This window comes from Gavia stellata, chromosome 3, assembly GCF_030936135.1.
Source record: "Gavia stellata isolate bGavSte3 chromosome 3, bGavSte3.hap2, whole genome shotgun sequence".
Classification (NCBI taxonomy): Eukaryota; Metazoa; Chordata; class Aves; order Gaviiformes; family Gaviidae; genus Gavia; species Gavia stellata.
In genome coordinates this window covers 51,441,827-51,460,283 of record NC_082596.1, presented here as the reverse complement: position 1 = coordinate 51,460,283, position 18,457 = coordinate 51,441,827, and the positions used below count along the sequence as shown (strand labels likewise).

Here is an 18,457-nt window from a genome sequence, read left to right as displayed (position 1 = left end):
AGTTAAGAACCCTATACTGAAACATTGTGTTCTTATACCAACCTCGTTTGAGTTCTCTCTTTCTCAGTTCAAGAAACTCCAGGTTGTAAAGGTGACTTTTAGAGAGACCAGAATACTATTTTGCCCTTTATAACAGTCACTACTTCTCTAAACTTTCTAAGGACACACACTGTAAATCAATAAATCTGGAGCATTTACTGACATGTGGTACCAGGACAATAAAATTTTATGTTTGTCATTGTGGTTGTTGGTTGGAAAATGCAGAAGCCTGGATCCTCTATTGTCTTCTGTTTTGTTGTCATTTGCATTTGTGTAAAAGAAGTGTGAAATGTGATCACAGTTAATGGGAGGAATTTTACTCTCGCTTTCTCCTGTTTTCAGAAACTATAAAAGGGAGAAGACAGGGAAGTCCAACTCCTACGTTTTAATACTTCCCCCCCAACAAGAAGTGCTACACAAAAAAGCATCCTTTTATGCCTTTTTCTTTCCTCCCCACAAGGGAAGAAGTATCCTCCTACCAAATGTCATTCTTCGAGGTTGGTCATTCTGGTTCCTGTCACACAGCTGGCCAGTGACACATTGCAAGTCAGACATGTCATTAGATCCTGCCTTAACCCTGCACTGACAGTTGAAGAAATGACACCCCCCCCCCCCCCCCCCAACCTCTGGGTTTGGCTAGTGGTGCTGTGGTTGGTACTCCTGTCTCCTAGGCTATCTCCTGCTAGGGGATCCAGCCTTGTGCAGCTGCCGCTTTCACCCCTTGTTGCCCGTTAGGACTGGTTTTTAGAGTGGCAATCTTCTGACTGAGTGAAAAGAATCACATTTAGGAGGAATGTAACTGGACACAACACTTACTTACACACATTTGCTGTCTATGTTTAGTTCCAAGGTGTCTGAAATACAGCAGTTTAGTTCCTTTACAAAAAGATGTGCTGTAGCTATGGTGAGGCTAATCTATAACCCTTGCGGTCTTAGATAATTTGCTACTCCAAGTTAATTTTAATTCATTACAATAAAACCTACCTAACTCTTTAAAAGTGAAGTATTATCTTGATCCCAGGAAAAAAAAAAAAGCAGAATCTTTGCTGTTGGAGGGCGATTCATCATACCACGGTGCACACTTACATAAATTCAAAGGTAAGCTATAAACAAGTCCCCACAGCAATAGTGCCATGCATAAAGGGGCAGGCAACAGGAGGCCTGCTTTCTAATCAGTCCTCAAAGGAACCTGCCACACAGAAGTGGCACTTATTCTAATTTAAAGCTCTCACAGTTACTTTACCTTGGCAAAATTTATAAACTAATAACTTTAGTAAACAGACTGGCACTCCAAACAGAAAAACAAAACGAACACAACGGTTCAGGCCTGCAGAGAAAGCAGCTTTCCCAGAAAGGTACTGTCTTCAACAATGAGATAAAACGTTTGTTTGGGGGCTACTCTTATGGTCTCTGATGTTCAGCAACAGTTTTGTACCGTACCATTAGCATCAGCAAGATCTGCACTGTCACTTCACTGTGGTCTATAGTCTATTGTCCCCACAAATCTTTTCAGCTTCTTAAGGCATTTTACACAACTGTATATTTGTGTTCCGGTCAGCTCAACCAAAGAAATACTTCTGGATTTGAAAGAGCCTACTCTGGGGATACGGCTTTCCCTTAAAATGTCATTAAATTGTCAGGGCAATCTGCTTGCAAAATGTCAGTTTAAAAACTTATTTAATATTTGCAATTAAAGCTCACATTCCTTCTTGTCTCTGTTATTTTTGCTTCTCAGTAACTGTTAAAAATTACCAAAATTATACTGTTCTCCTTTTACATACATGAAGGAAAGAAAGAAAAAACCAGAAAGCAATAAGGGCTAAGCAGAAAATCTCTGTAATATGTGCAGCACAATATTGGAATTTTTTTTGTTATATCCTAAAACACACCACTTTGTAGAAAGTTTCTTTTCAAATCAAAGCAATACTACAGTAAAACAACTGCAGGCAAAATTTTTAAGACACAATGCAGTTTGTGTCAGAACGCTCATCACTTCAGGCTGAGCTGTCAAACTATCTTGGGGAACATGGTAAAAAGGCAAATCTGCAAGTTGGTAAGAAACTTTTGAATGATAAAAAGTATCTGTTGCTCACAAACCACAGAATGCTGTGCAGTGTTAACTGAGCTGTACTGACGCTTACAGCAGATGTCTGTCCCTTCCTACTGCTTATAGGCACACCCGCTCGGACTGTGTTCCTAAGACCACTGAGAGGGAGCCAATATTTTGAAGCTCTAACAGAAGAAACCAAACAAAAAATTTGTGCTCAGATGAGTGATGTGGAATAGAGATCAGAATTTAGTACTATACACAGATACCTGCTATCAGCAATAGAGCTATGTTGTAAATTCGATATGGGTGAAGTCAGCAAGATGACATTTTTGAACCTTAGTAGGCAATTTCTGGCACCTACATTTTCAGGAGATTCTCAGCACCTTGCAGAATCCGACCCCTGCACCCAACCCACTTCCTTAGGGGGCCCAGTATGGTCTCAAGGAGCCTCTTTTTAGGCATCAGGGATTAACATTTTGGCCACAGGGCTTTTCCAGAAACTAACACAGTTGTCAAGACAGTCTACAGAACTCACCAGAGAATCATGTCTAAGGGGTTTTGAAATCACCACTTTGCATAGATATATTTCTCTATTAATTTCTGCACAACAATCTGGCATCTGCAGAGACTTACCATTCTCTGCTAAATTGTGTACATTTTCAGACTAATTCCTATACAACCACTGTATATTTTTGTAAACCCATGCGGCCTAAACATTCAAATCTTGGGCCACCATAGTCCTCAGTGCAGATTACAGCATTCATAAGGCTGCCTGAACTTATACCAGCTCCTAATAGCCCCCACGGGATTGTTATATCAATTAAAAATCCCTGGAATTCACTGGAGTCTGAGACACGCCTGTGAGGACCAAAAGGGAGTGATACAGAACCAGCTAGCAAAATAAACAGGAATTGCTGCGTACTAAGGGAATCCTTGGCTGTCTGACTAAGGTACCTTTTCTTCTGGCGGGGGATGCAAATTGGAGCCTGAGGATCTGCACTTTTATTTTCAAAGCACTTTGCAAACATCAACCACTTCACCTTCGCACCATTGCTGCGAGGGAAGTAAATACGTACAGTTCCAGCATCCTCTGTTTTCTGGAGGTGCAAAGAAGCACAGGGCATTTTTACAGGCACAGTCTGTGTTCACACACACACAATCTCTTCCTTCGTGGGCAAATGAGTTTCCCAAGGCCACCGAGAGAACTGGTGGCAGAACAGGAATTACTGGAGAGATCCTGCTATCCAGCCCGGTGCTAAGTCTGACCTGCCTTCCCTGCAACACAAGGAAGCAACTTGCTAAATTCCAGCCGTACGCTGCTTAGCTGTAGATGACATATTACTGCATGTCATCCTCTATAATCTCTTCGGTAAGAGGGATTCTACACGCTTCCCTGGGACCCCCTCTTTGCTTCCCCCCACAAATGGTGGCAAGGTTAGAGACAAGTTGTTTTCTCAAGGCTGAGATTAAAAATGGCTCTGTGTTTTGCTAAGCATTCCTCTGAAGCATGGGCAGCGCGTGCATGTGTCTGAAAACGACCCCAATGAAAGGAAGGAATGAGAGATGCTAAACAATGCTGCGCAAAGTTGCAGACTGTTCGGCTACAGGCCAGAAAATGAATCCAATTTTTCATTCTGTCATTATAAATATTTCAGTGCAAATGGTACTGATTTTCTGCAACTGTGGTTAAGCAAAGGGCCTCCAAGTGAATATTTAAGGAAAAAAAAAAAGAAAAGAAGAAGAGGAGGGAAGGGAAAAAAAGAAAAAGAGGAGGGAGGGAGGGAAATTAAGGTTAGCAACCAATTAATTTCGAACTTTCATTGTAAAATTCTGGGAAAAATTCTACAGTGATGCAGCGTGTGACTCAAAGAAGGAGGAAAAAAAACATTTACTCTGCTCTTCTTCTGACAGTTTCTCATAAAATATCTGCAGTCCATCTATCTTTTAGTACTCCAGGCTCCTCTGGAGAGCAGAAAATAGTAGTTTAAAGCTCACTTCAGTGCCAGTCTGCGGGAGATTGCTTTCCACAGGACCCCTGCTGATGGAGGCCTAGGGGAAGAGGCCCAGGAGTTATTCAATCAGTCCAAGGCTCTGGGGCGGCCGAGGCTCCTTTGAGGGCTGATTATAAAGCTGCCCTCCTGTTGCCTGCCTCCGAACAGAACGAAATGAGCAGCCTCTTGCTGAGCAGATTCTGCAAGAAGGAATTTCACCTGTCATGGAGTTTGTCAGAATTTCAGGATTTATCTTGGTGCAAAATTAATAAAATACCAAGTAGGATTTCAGGCTGACTACTCAGCTGTGTCATCTCAAAGTGATCTTTCACCTAAGAAAACCTGGACACAGAGCTAGTGAAGTCATTCTTGCCCTACTTTTGCTCAGGAGCTTCGGCAGCATGCTATGACTGAATAATAAAACGATTAGAGGTGGATTTCCTGACAATTACACCCAACGTCAAGCGTTGGGTGGGTGCTACCGTCCTAACACGTGACCTTCCACCTTACTTCTGTGGTTCCTAAATCTCCCTGGAATAAGCTAGGAATCTGAAATAGAAAAAGATCATTTCTGCAGTTTATAACCTAGCAGGTCCCTTATGGCAGCACATCTGTTAAGTTCATACTCTGGTATTCCAGGTCTGGATTTGATTTATAAGTTTTAAAGGAATACAAACAACAGACTACATAAGATTACATTCAGTGAAACACTGCAAATTAATATTGCTGTGACAGTCAAGTACATGGTCTTTTAACCATATTCGGAGTCTAATATTGCAGTAAGGTGCCAGGTTGACAAAGCATCATCTCAAACCTCTGTGAACTGAGTTCAGTTCTTTCGAAGCTAGACAGTCTCACCGGTCTTCTGACAGTGCCTTACAGCAATAATAATAATAAAAAATCCTCGTACACTACCTATTTAAGTAAGATTGTGCTAGTTTATAGTACTTGGTCACATGAATTTCAAGTCTCAGGTAACAGAAGCAATTAACTTGCAGCCTGCAAGAGGGCTTTTCAGCTAAAAGAGGAGATCAACTTATAGAAAATAAAACAGTTGTCAGCTAAGCCAGCTGATGGGCAAATAAATATTATTCCATTTACAATGCCATTGGTTCACACCTTCACATAGAGAAACTGTGCCAAGAAAGAGCAAAATATGCCCAGATTGGGAACAAAGATGCATTTGCCATTAATAGCTGTTACCCTACATTGTGGCAATGTCTGTACACTGTTCAAAGCTGTTTGCTGTTTGAGGTAACAAACCTACCTCTCTATTTGCTCGTCAGCATTTTCTAACAAGAGCTTAAAACAAATGGTAACATATCCCTTTCCTACCTCCTCACCCTTTAAATGACAATTCAACATTAATACACATCATGAAGCCACCTTTACCAGACAGTAGTAGTCTGACAGTTTTAACACCAAGAGATCTCACAGTAAAGAGAGAGAGAGAAAGCATGCAAGTAAATGCACAGATGGTGGGAGGGGACACAGGGTGCTCTCAGCAGGCTACAGTGGAGATGCATTAACTCCACAGAGGGATAAGGGCTTCCCACCAGTACAGTCATGAATTATAACTGAGCATGGGAGTGAGTTCTTAGTGCCTGTCTTACAGCAAATATACTGTTCCATTTTCCTGCACAATCACCTTTCACCTTTACAAATGCAAAGCAAAGCCAAACGCACTACTAATATTTAACAATATCCCAGGTTCTTTATATTACATGGCACACATCTATACAAAATATGGGGAGAAGCAGAGTATTCACTGACAGAGTATCCCCAAGCAGATTTACACACCCATGATCACTGACTGTGTCTAGTGAGTCTGCTGCAAAATGAGACTATAACAATACAGATAAACAACTAAAGCTGCATGTAGAAATGTGTGTAACTCAGCAGTATTGGTTCACGAGAACTGAATCATCTTTCTCTCTTCCCTTGTTAACAGGGTGGAGGACACTCAATTTCAGCTTTGAACACAAAGGAAGCTCAACTTAAAAAAAAAATCACGAGAGCCTGCAAAAATCCACTCTTTTTACATCCAAAATTATATTTCAGCCTCAGTTTGATCAAAGCGTGGTGAACCTGACCCCAATAACAGGTAGAAAAGCTAAACCTAGAAGCTGTTCTTCCTGGTTGGGGTTTTGTAACGAACAGCTCCAGTTGTGTAGCCATCTGCATCTGAGTCTTTTTGACTAATGTTTGGAATGGAGCAATCTAATGATGCTCTTTTTTTTTTTTTTTTTTTTTTTTTGGGGGTGGGCAGAGAAAAAGAAGGAAAGTCACCACTTTTGAGCCAAGATTGCTGTTTACTGGTTTCCTGGACGTTTCTCTTCATGAATCACTGACCACACCTTGTTTTCACAAACTATCTGCACCTCCTCCCTAGGGGAATTCATCCCCTCCCAACTTTCCTCCTACTCAATGAACCTATCAATGGAGAAATCTTGTTATTTTAGGCAGCTGAAAATTTGACCAATTTTAAAGGATTCATTTACCATGTCTTTCACTTTCGTTTAAATCCTCAGTGTTCCTGTTCTAAATGACAGCACCGCAAGCACTGCTTTTAAGCACTATTCATCTTGCCTACCACATCTCAGCCTTTCACACAGAAGGCTGCTCTCTCTCCAACAATGGAGACTTACTCCTTTATAGCTTGAGGGCAGAGACTGTTACTAGCTGTAGACTTGCTGCAAATATCACAATAAAGGATACAAATGTGAATTTCTCTTAAAATACGGGTTCAGCTCTGGAGGTACCTTGCTTTAGAAAACTCTGTCAAGAGCAAACAATATATCTTTCTCCAAAATGCACAGCAGCCACCCAATTGAAACAGCTTTTCCAAATGATCTAATGTGTCAATGGAATCAGGATGCTTGTGAATTTTATACTTTTCTCCAGTTTGGGTTCTAATCGATATTTTAGCTTCCTTCACACTTAATATACTCAATCTTGGTTTGGCAGCATGTCTTGTGGAACATTAAAAAACCAAAGAACAAACATCCCCTCTCTCCAAATCCCTGGAGCTTGAGGACAAGCAGGGCTACCAAGCTAAGCTCTCTGATAGAAGAAGGTAGGGTTCAGACTACAGACCTTAAGAGGTGGCAGGTTTGCTACAGAGCCCTTCTACCTATACTTTGGTACATCGAAACCATGGAGAGGTGAGGATGCTGGGGTATAGGGGGGCCACGGCAACCTTCTGCCAGTGCTGTGGAGGGAAGAGAGGGCAGATCTTGAGCGGCAAACTTTCAGTGATAGTGTTGTGCCATCACTCGTTGGGAAACCGCAGGACCAGTGAAGAGTGGAGCCAGGAATGAAGAGCTTATTCATGGGGATGGAGTGAGGGGGGGCCAGCAGCCGGGTGGGGGGAAGGGAGGCAGATTTGCAGAACTGGCCATGAAGCTCCTCAGTACACCATAGCTGGATGCTTCATAAAGTCACACTGATGGCAGTCCCTGAGATGGCCATCTGTTGTCAGCTCTGGGCCAGATGAAAGATAATATAATGGCAGCTACTGGTAGCTAACAGCAGGGCAGTTGTAGGAAGGAATGTGTCCTAGAATGAAGAAGTGGTGCTTCCTGTTTAGCACAGAAAATCAATCATCGATATCAGCTACATTAGCAAGAAATTAATGGATGGACAATTAAGAGAACTGAACTGATCTACCAAGGAAATTATTCAAATGCAAACAGAGTGCTTATTTCTTCTGTTTACTCCAGGTGTATGAGCCAACTGATCTGACTAATGGCAAGATGTAGGCTGAAACGTTCAGGGCACAGATGACAAAACCTCATTTTCTGCAAAGGGCAGAATTCAATTTCTAATGATTATTTGTGGGCCAGGGAATATATTTTCTGCTTTCCCTGCCCTCAATCTACAACAGGACTCCCTGATGTTCACAGAGGTTTATACAAGGACTGAGGTTAGAAATTGGCCTTTATGTAATAATTGAACTTCCCCTTATTATTATCATGATTTATTTTTACAAGTGCTTTATCATTATTATCAGCATCACTCAGCAGAAAAATGTTCGCCTTCCCAAGCGCTATTATTTCTATCTTGTTTCTTTTTTTGCCCCATAATCTCCTTTCTACTTCTTTTCTACTCCTTTGCCTTTCGTTTCCTCCTTCTGCCTTTCCGTGCATTTTCCTTTCTGCAGCAACTTCTGATTTGCTTCTCTAGGCTGAAATCTCGCACACCTTGCCGATCCAGTTGTTAAAACAATCAGAAGTCATGATGTTAATGTTGACATGTAACGTCACTGATATGTTTCAGAGTCAACACTTAAAAAGACAAAGGAACAGTGGAGCTTATCTTCTGATTGCCATGGTTTCATGCTGCTTTCAGACTGGAGGCAACAAACTTCACTTAACATATTTGCATGACACAGTCTTTGCAGTCACAAGGATCTTACCTGATTCTGCAGAATCTATTTATTGTTGACCATACACAGCAATAAAGAGAACAGATCCAAAGTATGGGTCAACCTTTGTTGCTACTGATTTTTTCGAAAACAGATACCCATATTTTACAAAAAGAATCCAGGCATACAGGAGCATAAACAAGAAGGAGTAGGCAAAACAAAGACATAGATTCAAGCATATACACATCTGGGCATGACTCCATCCCAGCTTGAAAGAGAAGGAATATACTTTTTTGCTTATTTTTTATGGGTACTTTGTGGGTGTAGCTTACTACTTATTTTGGACAGTATATTTAGCTTTCAATCCTTTGCCATTTTACTGTTCCTTAACTCTGAATTTCTTTTCAATATTAAAATGGTTTATTTAAAGGCAATATTCATCCCTTAACTGCTACACTGTCTTGGTCAAGTAATTCTGTAATTTCATCAATAATGTCACTCAAGCATCTAAAAAATCAAACCTGTAATTGTGATTCAATTGCTCAGAAATTTAAGGAACTTTCTCTCAGGGAACGTATAAGCGATGTCGTGCACACATTGTTTCCTGCTTATTTACAGGAAAAAGTGCAGAAAGTTTCACAGGCTGAGTGTTGCATGTAGAGTTACAAGTATATGGAGTATGTGGAGACAAGTAAGAATCATTAATACTCAGCCCATCTTTGTAAAGCACTATTTAGTGAAATCAAAATGGTCCCTGAAAAACTCTGGCACTTTGGGCTTGGTGGGCTTTGCAATGTGCTATAAATATTCAGGAACAAACGAAGTACCCACAGGGAGTGTTTACATTTGAATAGGCCAATCAAAGGCGGGTGAACTCACAGCTCCAAACCTGGAAATTTCTCATTTAGAAAAGAATTACCGCATGAAAACCTAATATGGGCGTAACGCCCCTCAATCCCCAGGAGGGAAGGGGCACTAGAAGGGAATTCAAAGTATTTTTTTTGGTATTTAAACTTTGTTTGACATTGAAGCAAAAGACTTGTAGGGGAAACACTTTGAAGGTATGTCCTTAAAGAGCTAATGCATGAATGCCTCCACCATGCTTCTCTTGAATGCCTTTTTGAGAAAATTTGCTAAGGAAATAATTCTCCCTTCTAGGGAAAGAAGTCTCAAGCCTCAGGAACACAAGCCTGAATTTTTTAAATCTTGGAAGACATGGAAAAATACTCAGTGCACGTACTGGGGCACACTAATATCCATGTACCTATCTGAAACAGAAAGCACAGTAAGGGTTCAGGAAAAAAAGCACTCGAACTAATAATACTTGCAATGCATGCACCTCCATCTAGTTCCCTCAAAACATAAGCATTAATTACAATCCTAGTATCTCTGGCACACGTATTATTATCATCATCCACACTCACGAGATGGAGAGCATGCATGGTTAAGTAGAGCAAGTTAGTACCGGACCTCTCAACTGAATCCTGCTCTCCTGACTCCTAGTCATTTGATCTGACAAAAGCAACCCGATTGCCTGCTAAGGACTAAGGCCAACGTTACTGAATGTGGCACCTGTATTTAGGCATCAAAAGTGTTTTGCTGAAACGTTAAACAAGGCTATGGCTGCTCAGCACCTATGCTTTTATCAAGGTTCCTAACCTCAGGCATTTATGACCTGATTTCCTGATGTACTCAGCATCAGCATCTTGCACTGGCCTTAACTGCAGCTGGAGGTGCTCAGCACCCTCTCAGAAATAGGCCATTGAGTTTGAAAATGTTGGCCTAAAGCTTTGATTGTTAATTGGATTTCAGGTAGGCTTCTTTTTAAGAAGAGCTGACGAAGTTATTCCCTGCTGGCTCCTGGCCTTTGGGGCCTAGAAAGCCAGCATCTATGTTCCACTCCTCACCCTAAGAGTTTGGGGACCTAGAAATGCCAGAGCTAATCTCCAGTTTCACTTAAAAAAATGTTTTGAGGCCTTTTCTTTGTGAAGAAAACATCCTTAAAAATCTAACTTCACCTGCAGGTTTGAAAGTTTTGTCTCTGTTTTTGTGTAAAGAGTATAAATTATTCATGATCTCCCCTGCTGTCATGGAAGGCTCGCCGTTGGGACCTACATGATACACAGACTCAACTACTGTGGGGGCCTTGGCAAAACAATCCTATATGGAGGTAGCGGTGCCGCTGCTGCTATGGCGGATGCTATTCCCACACCAATCTCTTTCCCAGCCAGCCCCAGAAGGGCTCTGCCACAAGGAGACAACCCCAGCCCAGGTTAATTAGCAGTTTTCTCTAGCTGACCCCCAAATGAGAGAATATAGTGTTTGAATCCCAGCTCTGCTACTGTCTCCACTAAAGGTCTCAGTCAAGTCTTTTAGTTCTTGAAATAGCCTAGAGCTTGCTTAGTTCTGTTCCGGCTCAGGTCAAGGGCATTTTAAAGGGCGTTTTAAAATGTTGAGATCTTTGGGAGCATTTTACAATGCAGAGATCTTTGGAAAGATTAACCCTTAAAGAAATGAGGAAGAAACTGGAAGAGTAGTTTCAACAGTGCTAACCTTGGAACATGAACATGTTAAAACTGGACATCCAGAGAGGGACACACATAAAGCTACATAGACCTTCTGGAGACTCTTCTATGCTGCCTTTGCCCTGCTCTGCTTCAGCTGCTTGCACCGGGAGCTGAGAATGTTCCTCTGCTGTTTTAAGCGACATGAGTAACATCTGCTATGAGTGCTTCATTCTTTCTTTCATCCTTTCCCTGGGGAAGGAACTGTGTATTCCATTTTGGAAGAGCTCTGTTGTTGTGAGTTGGGGTTTTGGGGAAGGTTTAGAAATCTACATGCAAGTACATGTTTATAGGAGAGAAGAGAGCCTTTGGCACCTCTAGGTGCACCCTACTCTTAGAAGCATAAGTTGAGGACATTCACGGTAATACTTAACTGCTGTGGGAGTCTGTTCCATGCTCCCAGGCCAGCCTGTGAGAAAGTTCTAGCTCCTGTGTAAACAAGCTTCAGCTCTTTAATAAAAACACTCACAAAGCTGGGCTGTCAACTACTTCATTGTTACCAAGTGGGAAGAACTTTTCAGGTGATCTCTGACATGTACTGGGCCCAGTCCACCAAGAATATTAAGGACTGAGTCTTAGAGCACAACTGGACAAACAGGTAGGAAGGCAGTGTAGACAGCAAAAGAGCAGGTTGAATATGCTCCTGATCTCCTTTACGACTGAGGAACGGTGCTGCAGCTCTCTGTGTTAGCTGGAATGTCCTACAGACGGATGGCTTCATGCCCAGGTATTCTGCACTGATGGAGTCCAGACGGGAAGCAGCAAGGGCGTGAATCACTGAGGCCAGGCCCCTTTTGAACAGGATGGGAAGCAACTGCTGATCCAATTATTTCTTGCCCTAGTTTTCATGTCTGTAAAGCGGGGACGCTTTACTACCCCAGGGGCAACTAATTATTAGTCACAAATGTTAAGGAAATTCTCTAATTCACTAAAAAGAGATATAATTTTTGTACTGGGCAAAATGGTCCTGAGAGGCCATGTAATCTTGGCTAGTATCGTATGCAGAACTAACTGTCATCACTGATAAAACCTGCACAATTATTCAGCAACTCTACCGGACTTTGGTACCTCTCTGACCCAGCAACATCTAAAAACATCTAAAATTAATCCATTCACTCTGGGTACCACCCCACAAGAGTGTCTCATTCCTCCCCACAAACACAACGATATGTTGTACTGACTATGGAAGTAACACTAGGACTGGGAATAGGAAAGGAATGACTACTTCTAATCAGGGACAAGGGAAGCATAAACACCCATTCAAACACCTAAGCCTAAGTCCAAAGACTAAGGTGAAAGAAACAGGCACTGGAAACAGCACGAGGACAAGAAAGGAAAGTTTTAATAGGCACAAATTACTTTATCATAATTTAATGAAAATTCAATATTAAGTTAAACTAGTGATAAGTTTCTTTGCTTCCTTATTAATTAAAAGTTCAGTATTATGCATGATGGATGGAGAAGACTGTTTTAGTTATATCCACCCTGCACAGAGAACTGTATGGTCATACTCCAGGTATTCAGTTAGAAGAGTTTCAACTTTTGGTAGACATCTAGGCACCCTATAAATACACCTACCTTGCAGCTTCCTTATCTGATACCTAGATGGGATATATTTCTGATTTTAAAGATTGTTACAAGCCTATTTCTGAAAAGCTCTTATTGTATTATGCATGTCTTATTAAAAGCTTTCCATTCTAAAGAATAAACATTTTTAGGGACATACTTTTAAAACTCTGTTTCAGAAGCATAAATACACCATATAGCCTTTTGAACATATAAGTATGAAAATTCACAACTCAGAACACTCTTAAAACATACACTTCCAACGGTTACAGACAGTTTCCATTGGCTTCCTTTCTATGGAGGTAGTATCTCCAAAAATTTAAATCTGGTTCAATAGCTATGGAGCACAAAGCCATTTAAAGGAAGTCTCAAAGGTGGGAGAAGGGCGAGCTATGATGATCTTAAAAGAAAGAGCAAATTCCTGTAAAATCTCATTATTTCAACTTAAAGGTTGAGTAATACATTGCAGGTTTGATTTTCAGGACTGGTCATTTACTCTGTTCTCACTAGAATGTGGTCCTATGGGATTGTCTTGCATTCCTAACACGAATCTGGCGTGAAATCATGGAAACTTCTAAAGAGAGTCCTACTTGTGTTTTGCTTTGAGAAGATTGGCAGTGAGGGGATAGTAACTTCCCCAAGGTGAGATGAACGTAGTGTGTGGGGATTCTTATGTTCCTATAGCCTACTCTTCCCGGAACAGGAGTCAGAAAATGCTAAGCAAAGAATCGCACTGGGACAAACACCAAGTTAAGCATCATTATAATGCATTTATTTTCTGTATTCATTCCCTTTAATTATCAGCTACACTATACATGTGGATAGGGCTTCTATGCTATTGTGTTCTGCTCTGCTCTACCTTGTTGATGTTCCTACTCTGCCCTACAGCCATGGAGCACTGTCCGTGGCTTCTAATCTGAGATGATTAGCATCTCTCATGCATGGGAGATGCACTTTATGTGCGTGTTTAAATTAAAAGCAAGGAACCATTCCCGACAGAGGGAATAAATACACTGTTACGCTGCAAGCCCCAACACAAACCACAGTAATGTGAAAAGATAGAGAAACATAACCTGGAGGCTAGTTGACAAAGATTCCACTGCTTCAGCTGGTAGATAGCCTGAACAAAGCGATGCCTTCTAGAATAGGTTTTAAATGAGAGTGAGCTCGAGATCAATGTATTTTCAGCAAAAGCAGACTCCAAAGGTCAGTACCTACTGCTCTGCCTAAGTGCTTTGCTGCCCTTTCACCAGCCTGGGTAGATAACTGAAGGTAAGACCATAAAGCCAGTGATGCTAACAAATAAATGCAAATGGCATGATGGTACTGCATTTTTTTAAACATAATGCGTTCTCATCTGGGGTGGGGCTACCCAAGTTAATTAAAATAATAAACATAATGAATTAAGTGAATAAGAAAATGAATACCTTTTCCTTTTTGCAACTGTAGATAAGCCAGAGAGAGGCTGCCTCTAAGGGTATGGAGATGTGGTCTATTAAGAGCCTTCTGCAGCATGGAACAACAACACACTGATTGTGACCTAGCCAATGTAAAGCATAGTTTGTCTCTCTGTAGTGACATCCTTCTGTGCCCTTCACTAGAAAACCAGATGCCTCAGTTATGTTGAAGTTCTAATGAATTAGGCTTAGATGGAGGGAGCAAAATCTTGCCCTCAGTCTTGGGCAGCGATGGATTTTGAGTAGAAAACCATGTGCTTTTATTATAATAAAAAAGCTGAAGGCAGCTGCTTGGGACTCCATGTATTTTGAAACAACAGCATATTTTAGGGGGGACAGACTAATAAGGAGGTGATTGTACATGTCACAACTATACCTGGATCTCTGTATATTTTGCACCTTCAGAATCCAGTTACCTATTCTGCCTTTTTAAAGTCCAGTCTGAATTCTGCTGTTAAAACTAATTTCTATTCTCTTGTTCTTGTTTCTTTCTTTTCATAATTGTCTTTTGCATACCTGCACCTTCTCTCTTGCCGAGGTTTTTTTTTTTTTTTTTCCTTTTGGTCTTTCTTCCCTAACAATCTCTCCTTTCTCTTTCCAGAAACTGCTCATGTCCTTACTTCTCCCTACTTCCTCATTTTGATTAATCAGTGATGAACAACAAAATTTGTGAAAATCAGTAAGCGAAAAAGATTTAAATATTTTTTTCCTGAAAAAGCAGTTTCACCTTATTGGAAACACTTTGCAAAAGAACCCAACAAGTATTTTGACTAAAAAAAGCAAAGAAAATGATTCCACAAAAACCATGCTGTGAAAGAAACTCATACAACAAAATTAGTTTCTGACCTTTCCACATTCCACTCAGTTTCTCCTTTATTTTTCCCACAAGTCCAATAACTTTCTACACAACCCAGACCATTTTCTGACTTCAGAACTCAATCTTCCCTCTTCCTGTCCATCACTATGTATGACGGTCTTTTTCCCTAAACGGCCAACTTTTTATTTTCTTTTCCTTGTCCTCCTCTTCCATTTTGGGTCAGAGCTTGCATGCAATACCTGATATGGACAGTAAATGAAACAGATTTGGATCTATTAAAAATAGGAGAGAGATACAGCACAGGCACCTTGCAGTGTTACAGGTTACTGCAGGTGCTACAGGAGCTCCCATGACAGAGGCAGGGAAGGCCATCAGAAAGGCTTTATTCCATATTGTTTTCATGCAGAAAGAAATGAGGAAAGAGAAAATGCAGTGCCATCGATATAAATGCCAATCTCCCAGACAATGAATTCATGCATAGTTTAAACACTCTGATTTCTTTTTTCTCCAAAGAAACATTTCATATCATCATGCCAAACATTAATATCAGGTTTTCAGCGTGTAAAACTTTCAGTAAGTGAAATACTAAATGGGCCTGTGTGTGCACATGCCTCACTAGCCTTTTGCTTCTGTTGATGAGATGAAATCCAGCTCTGGTCCAAAGCAAAATTAATTGTGGACACCTCAGTCAAAGGACTTAGAGATGGGGGCCCATGCTATAAAAAACTACTGAAAAACCTTAAGTGCTGAAAAACCTCTTCATTCCGTAAGAAAATCACATGGTGGATGGTGTAGGAAAGTCCTTACTGTACAAATACTTCTCCTTGTTCCATCCCTATAGACAGACCTTCAGAGACCCTGAAAATTTTTCCTCTTGTCAACCTTTCTTAATACTTCGATAGAAATTCAAATAATTTAGAAACAATCTTCTGCTGCCGTCTCAAAGTGTAACACCACATCAGGAATAACATATCACCACTTCTCACTGCAAGACAAGCAGTGCAGAATATTAATATATAGTAAATAAACCCTTTGTCCAAAATTGTTTTCAGATCTTGTTCAACATTTACTTCTTCCTCTATGTCCTTTTGTTTACCATTAGTAAACAGTATCACTACAAGTCTGACAATAGTACACAAGAAGACAGTGTACCATTTGTTTGACCCTATTATTTTTTTTCCTCACCTAGTTAGTATTTATGGGAAATGGCCACCAGGTAACCAAGATAAATTCTGTCTCCTTCCCCCCTCCCTCCCCTTGCCCCATCCCTACACTCCCTACTTCAGCGCTTAGCTTTTCACATTTAGCGACAAAAGAATATACTTATTTTCCATTTCACTGCTTGAGTAAATGTTTTATGGATATCAGACAGAAAAATAGGATGCCCATTTCTCTCTCCTCAAGAATATCTTGAACTGCAACAACCTAGCGAGCAAGAATCCAAAGGTGGCTCCCAAAATTCAGGTCTGTACCAGGTGGCTTTCCGCCTGCACCTTTTTGAAGCAGCGTGGGTTGAATTACCTGCAGTTTCTCTTGTCCTGCCCTCATTCCCATCCTGATGATGAGCAAGTATCAGAGGAGGTCACGGCAAGTAAAGCTTTGAACTCAGCTATCAAATACATAATGCTATTATAACCCCCAGGTAACAAGTGTGGTACCTGCAGCTCTGTTTGGAAGAAGAACTTCTGTGGACACTGTGTGCAGTCATAGATCTTGTCCTCTTGTCCATGGGCTGAGAAAATATGCTGCTGCAACTTGTTTGCTTGGACAAACACTGGAATATTAGACAAACAACAAGCTTTTTATTATTTCATATTGCAAGTGAAGAGTTTTTTATAAACAATGTCCCATTAACCCTCAGCAATTCCAAGAGGTAAAATTAGGCTGGCGCACTCTGATTTCACATTACACTGTTGCTATAATTGGTACCAACAAACATTATTTATCTACAAAGCGTGATCCTTCTTCTAAGGTGAATGAATTGAAACAGATGCCTAGTTTAAAAAAAACAAAACAAAGAAAAAAAAAAAAGACCTCAACAGGACAACCAATGAAGATTTCAAATTTAAAGATTTAAAAATGTCATTTTCTCTTCAGAATTATTTCTTCATGCTTACTGCACTTTGATTGAACACACACACACACACACACACACACAACTTATTTCCTAGTAACCAACAGGTCTGAAAAACATAAATGCCAAAGTCCTGTTTACTCTGTGTGCCTAAAGTTAAAGCTAACAAACAGCTCTGTATTTAAATGTGTTAATACTAAAAATTATATCCCACAGCTACACTGGGGCAATGTCTATAAATGTGAAACAGAACTGCAGGTAAATTCTCTTTGGATACTTTAAGATCAACTCTGCCTACACACGGAATGCAAGGGTTTCAATAATATAAACATGTTCAATTTTAATGACTACAAAACAAGGCCCTAAGACTGTGTAACAGTTTACCTAGGAGACATACTATTAATAATTAAATTGTATATGCCAGAGGCAGTGTTTGGGTTGGCAGCACTGACTTCTGATGGATGCCTGGTGCACTGTGACCTAAAAAAGTTTGCATCTACAATATTAATCTGTATAAGCAGGGAAAGGATTTATTAAAGATGCTGGCATTTGACTTTGACTCCACTCCTAATCATTAAAATTATTCTAATTGCAAGGCAACAAAAAACATCAGAATATTGTTCTTCTGAGTCATACATTTTAATCACATTTCTCATTACCCTGAAAAAAAAAAAGATCAGATTCCATTTTCCAAATAAAACTCATATTGGTGATTTTTACTTCTTGTTAATATTCTAGCAAGACATACTGAAATAATTTAATGGCATATTGCTAATAAAACACCATTGTTTATGATTAATGCTTGATGTCTATTTACCCCATCAGCAAAAAGGAAAAAGTGTTTCACACAGATTGGTATCGACATATCTTCACACTCTTTAACACATTTTACAAGGCTACTGGCTCAAACATTAAAGGATTAGTTTTATCAGGGATCTTGCTCACAAGGAGAACCATCAGCGGATGCTCCTTACATATGCAAGTTTTTATACTGCGCTTACAACTCCCCTAAATTTGAAAATTGAAGACCCATGGCATTACACTAAAAAAAGGTCACCTCATAATGTGTACACAAAGGCAAGGAAAAAAAATGAGTAGAATCAGTAATAAAACTAAAAAACAAAAAAAAGCGCCTAACTGAAAGAATTATTGAACACTGACGCCTAACAGGCAAACTCTTCACGGCAGTGCTATCCACGCTCAGACATTACTATGACAAGCTGTGCAGTGAAGATGAACTATGTATTTTTTTAATTTTCTAACCCACAGACATGTGTGAAACCTGAACACAGTGAGGTAATAATCATCACCAGCCACTGGTATCTGAGAGATGAAAAATTCAACTTTAATTTTCCTCTGTAGCGCGCACTTAGGTTTTATTGGGAGGGGAGCTGCCAAACAAAGAGAAGTAAAATGAAGGTATTAAAGGGTCTATTTGCCTATCAATGAAAATCCTTCACTGCTATTAATGGAGTACAGAAACCTTGAATGGCTTCCAGAATTAGAATGCCATTGATGTGAGAATACCCAAAG

At 40.3% G+C, this 18,457-nt stretch overlaps 1 protein-coding gene across 8 annotated transcripts in view; it reads right to left on the bottom strand.

Annotated features, from left to right (window-relative positions):
* The window catches only part of ZNF521 (zinc finger protein 521), a 234,612-nt gene that overhangs the window by 11,097 nt on the left and 205,058 nt on the right, over positions 1-18,457 (bottom strand). For all 8 annotated transcript variants that reach the window (XM_059836074.1, XM_059836075.1, XM_059836076.1 and 5 more), the window contains one exon: positions 16,509-16,624. In XM_059836074.1, coding sequence (XP_059692057.1) covers positions 16,509-16,624 — 116 coding nt within the window. The remainder of the gene's footprint in view (positions 1-16,508; positions 16,625-18,457) is intronic.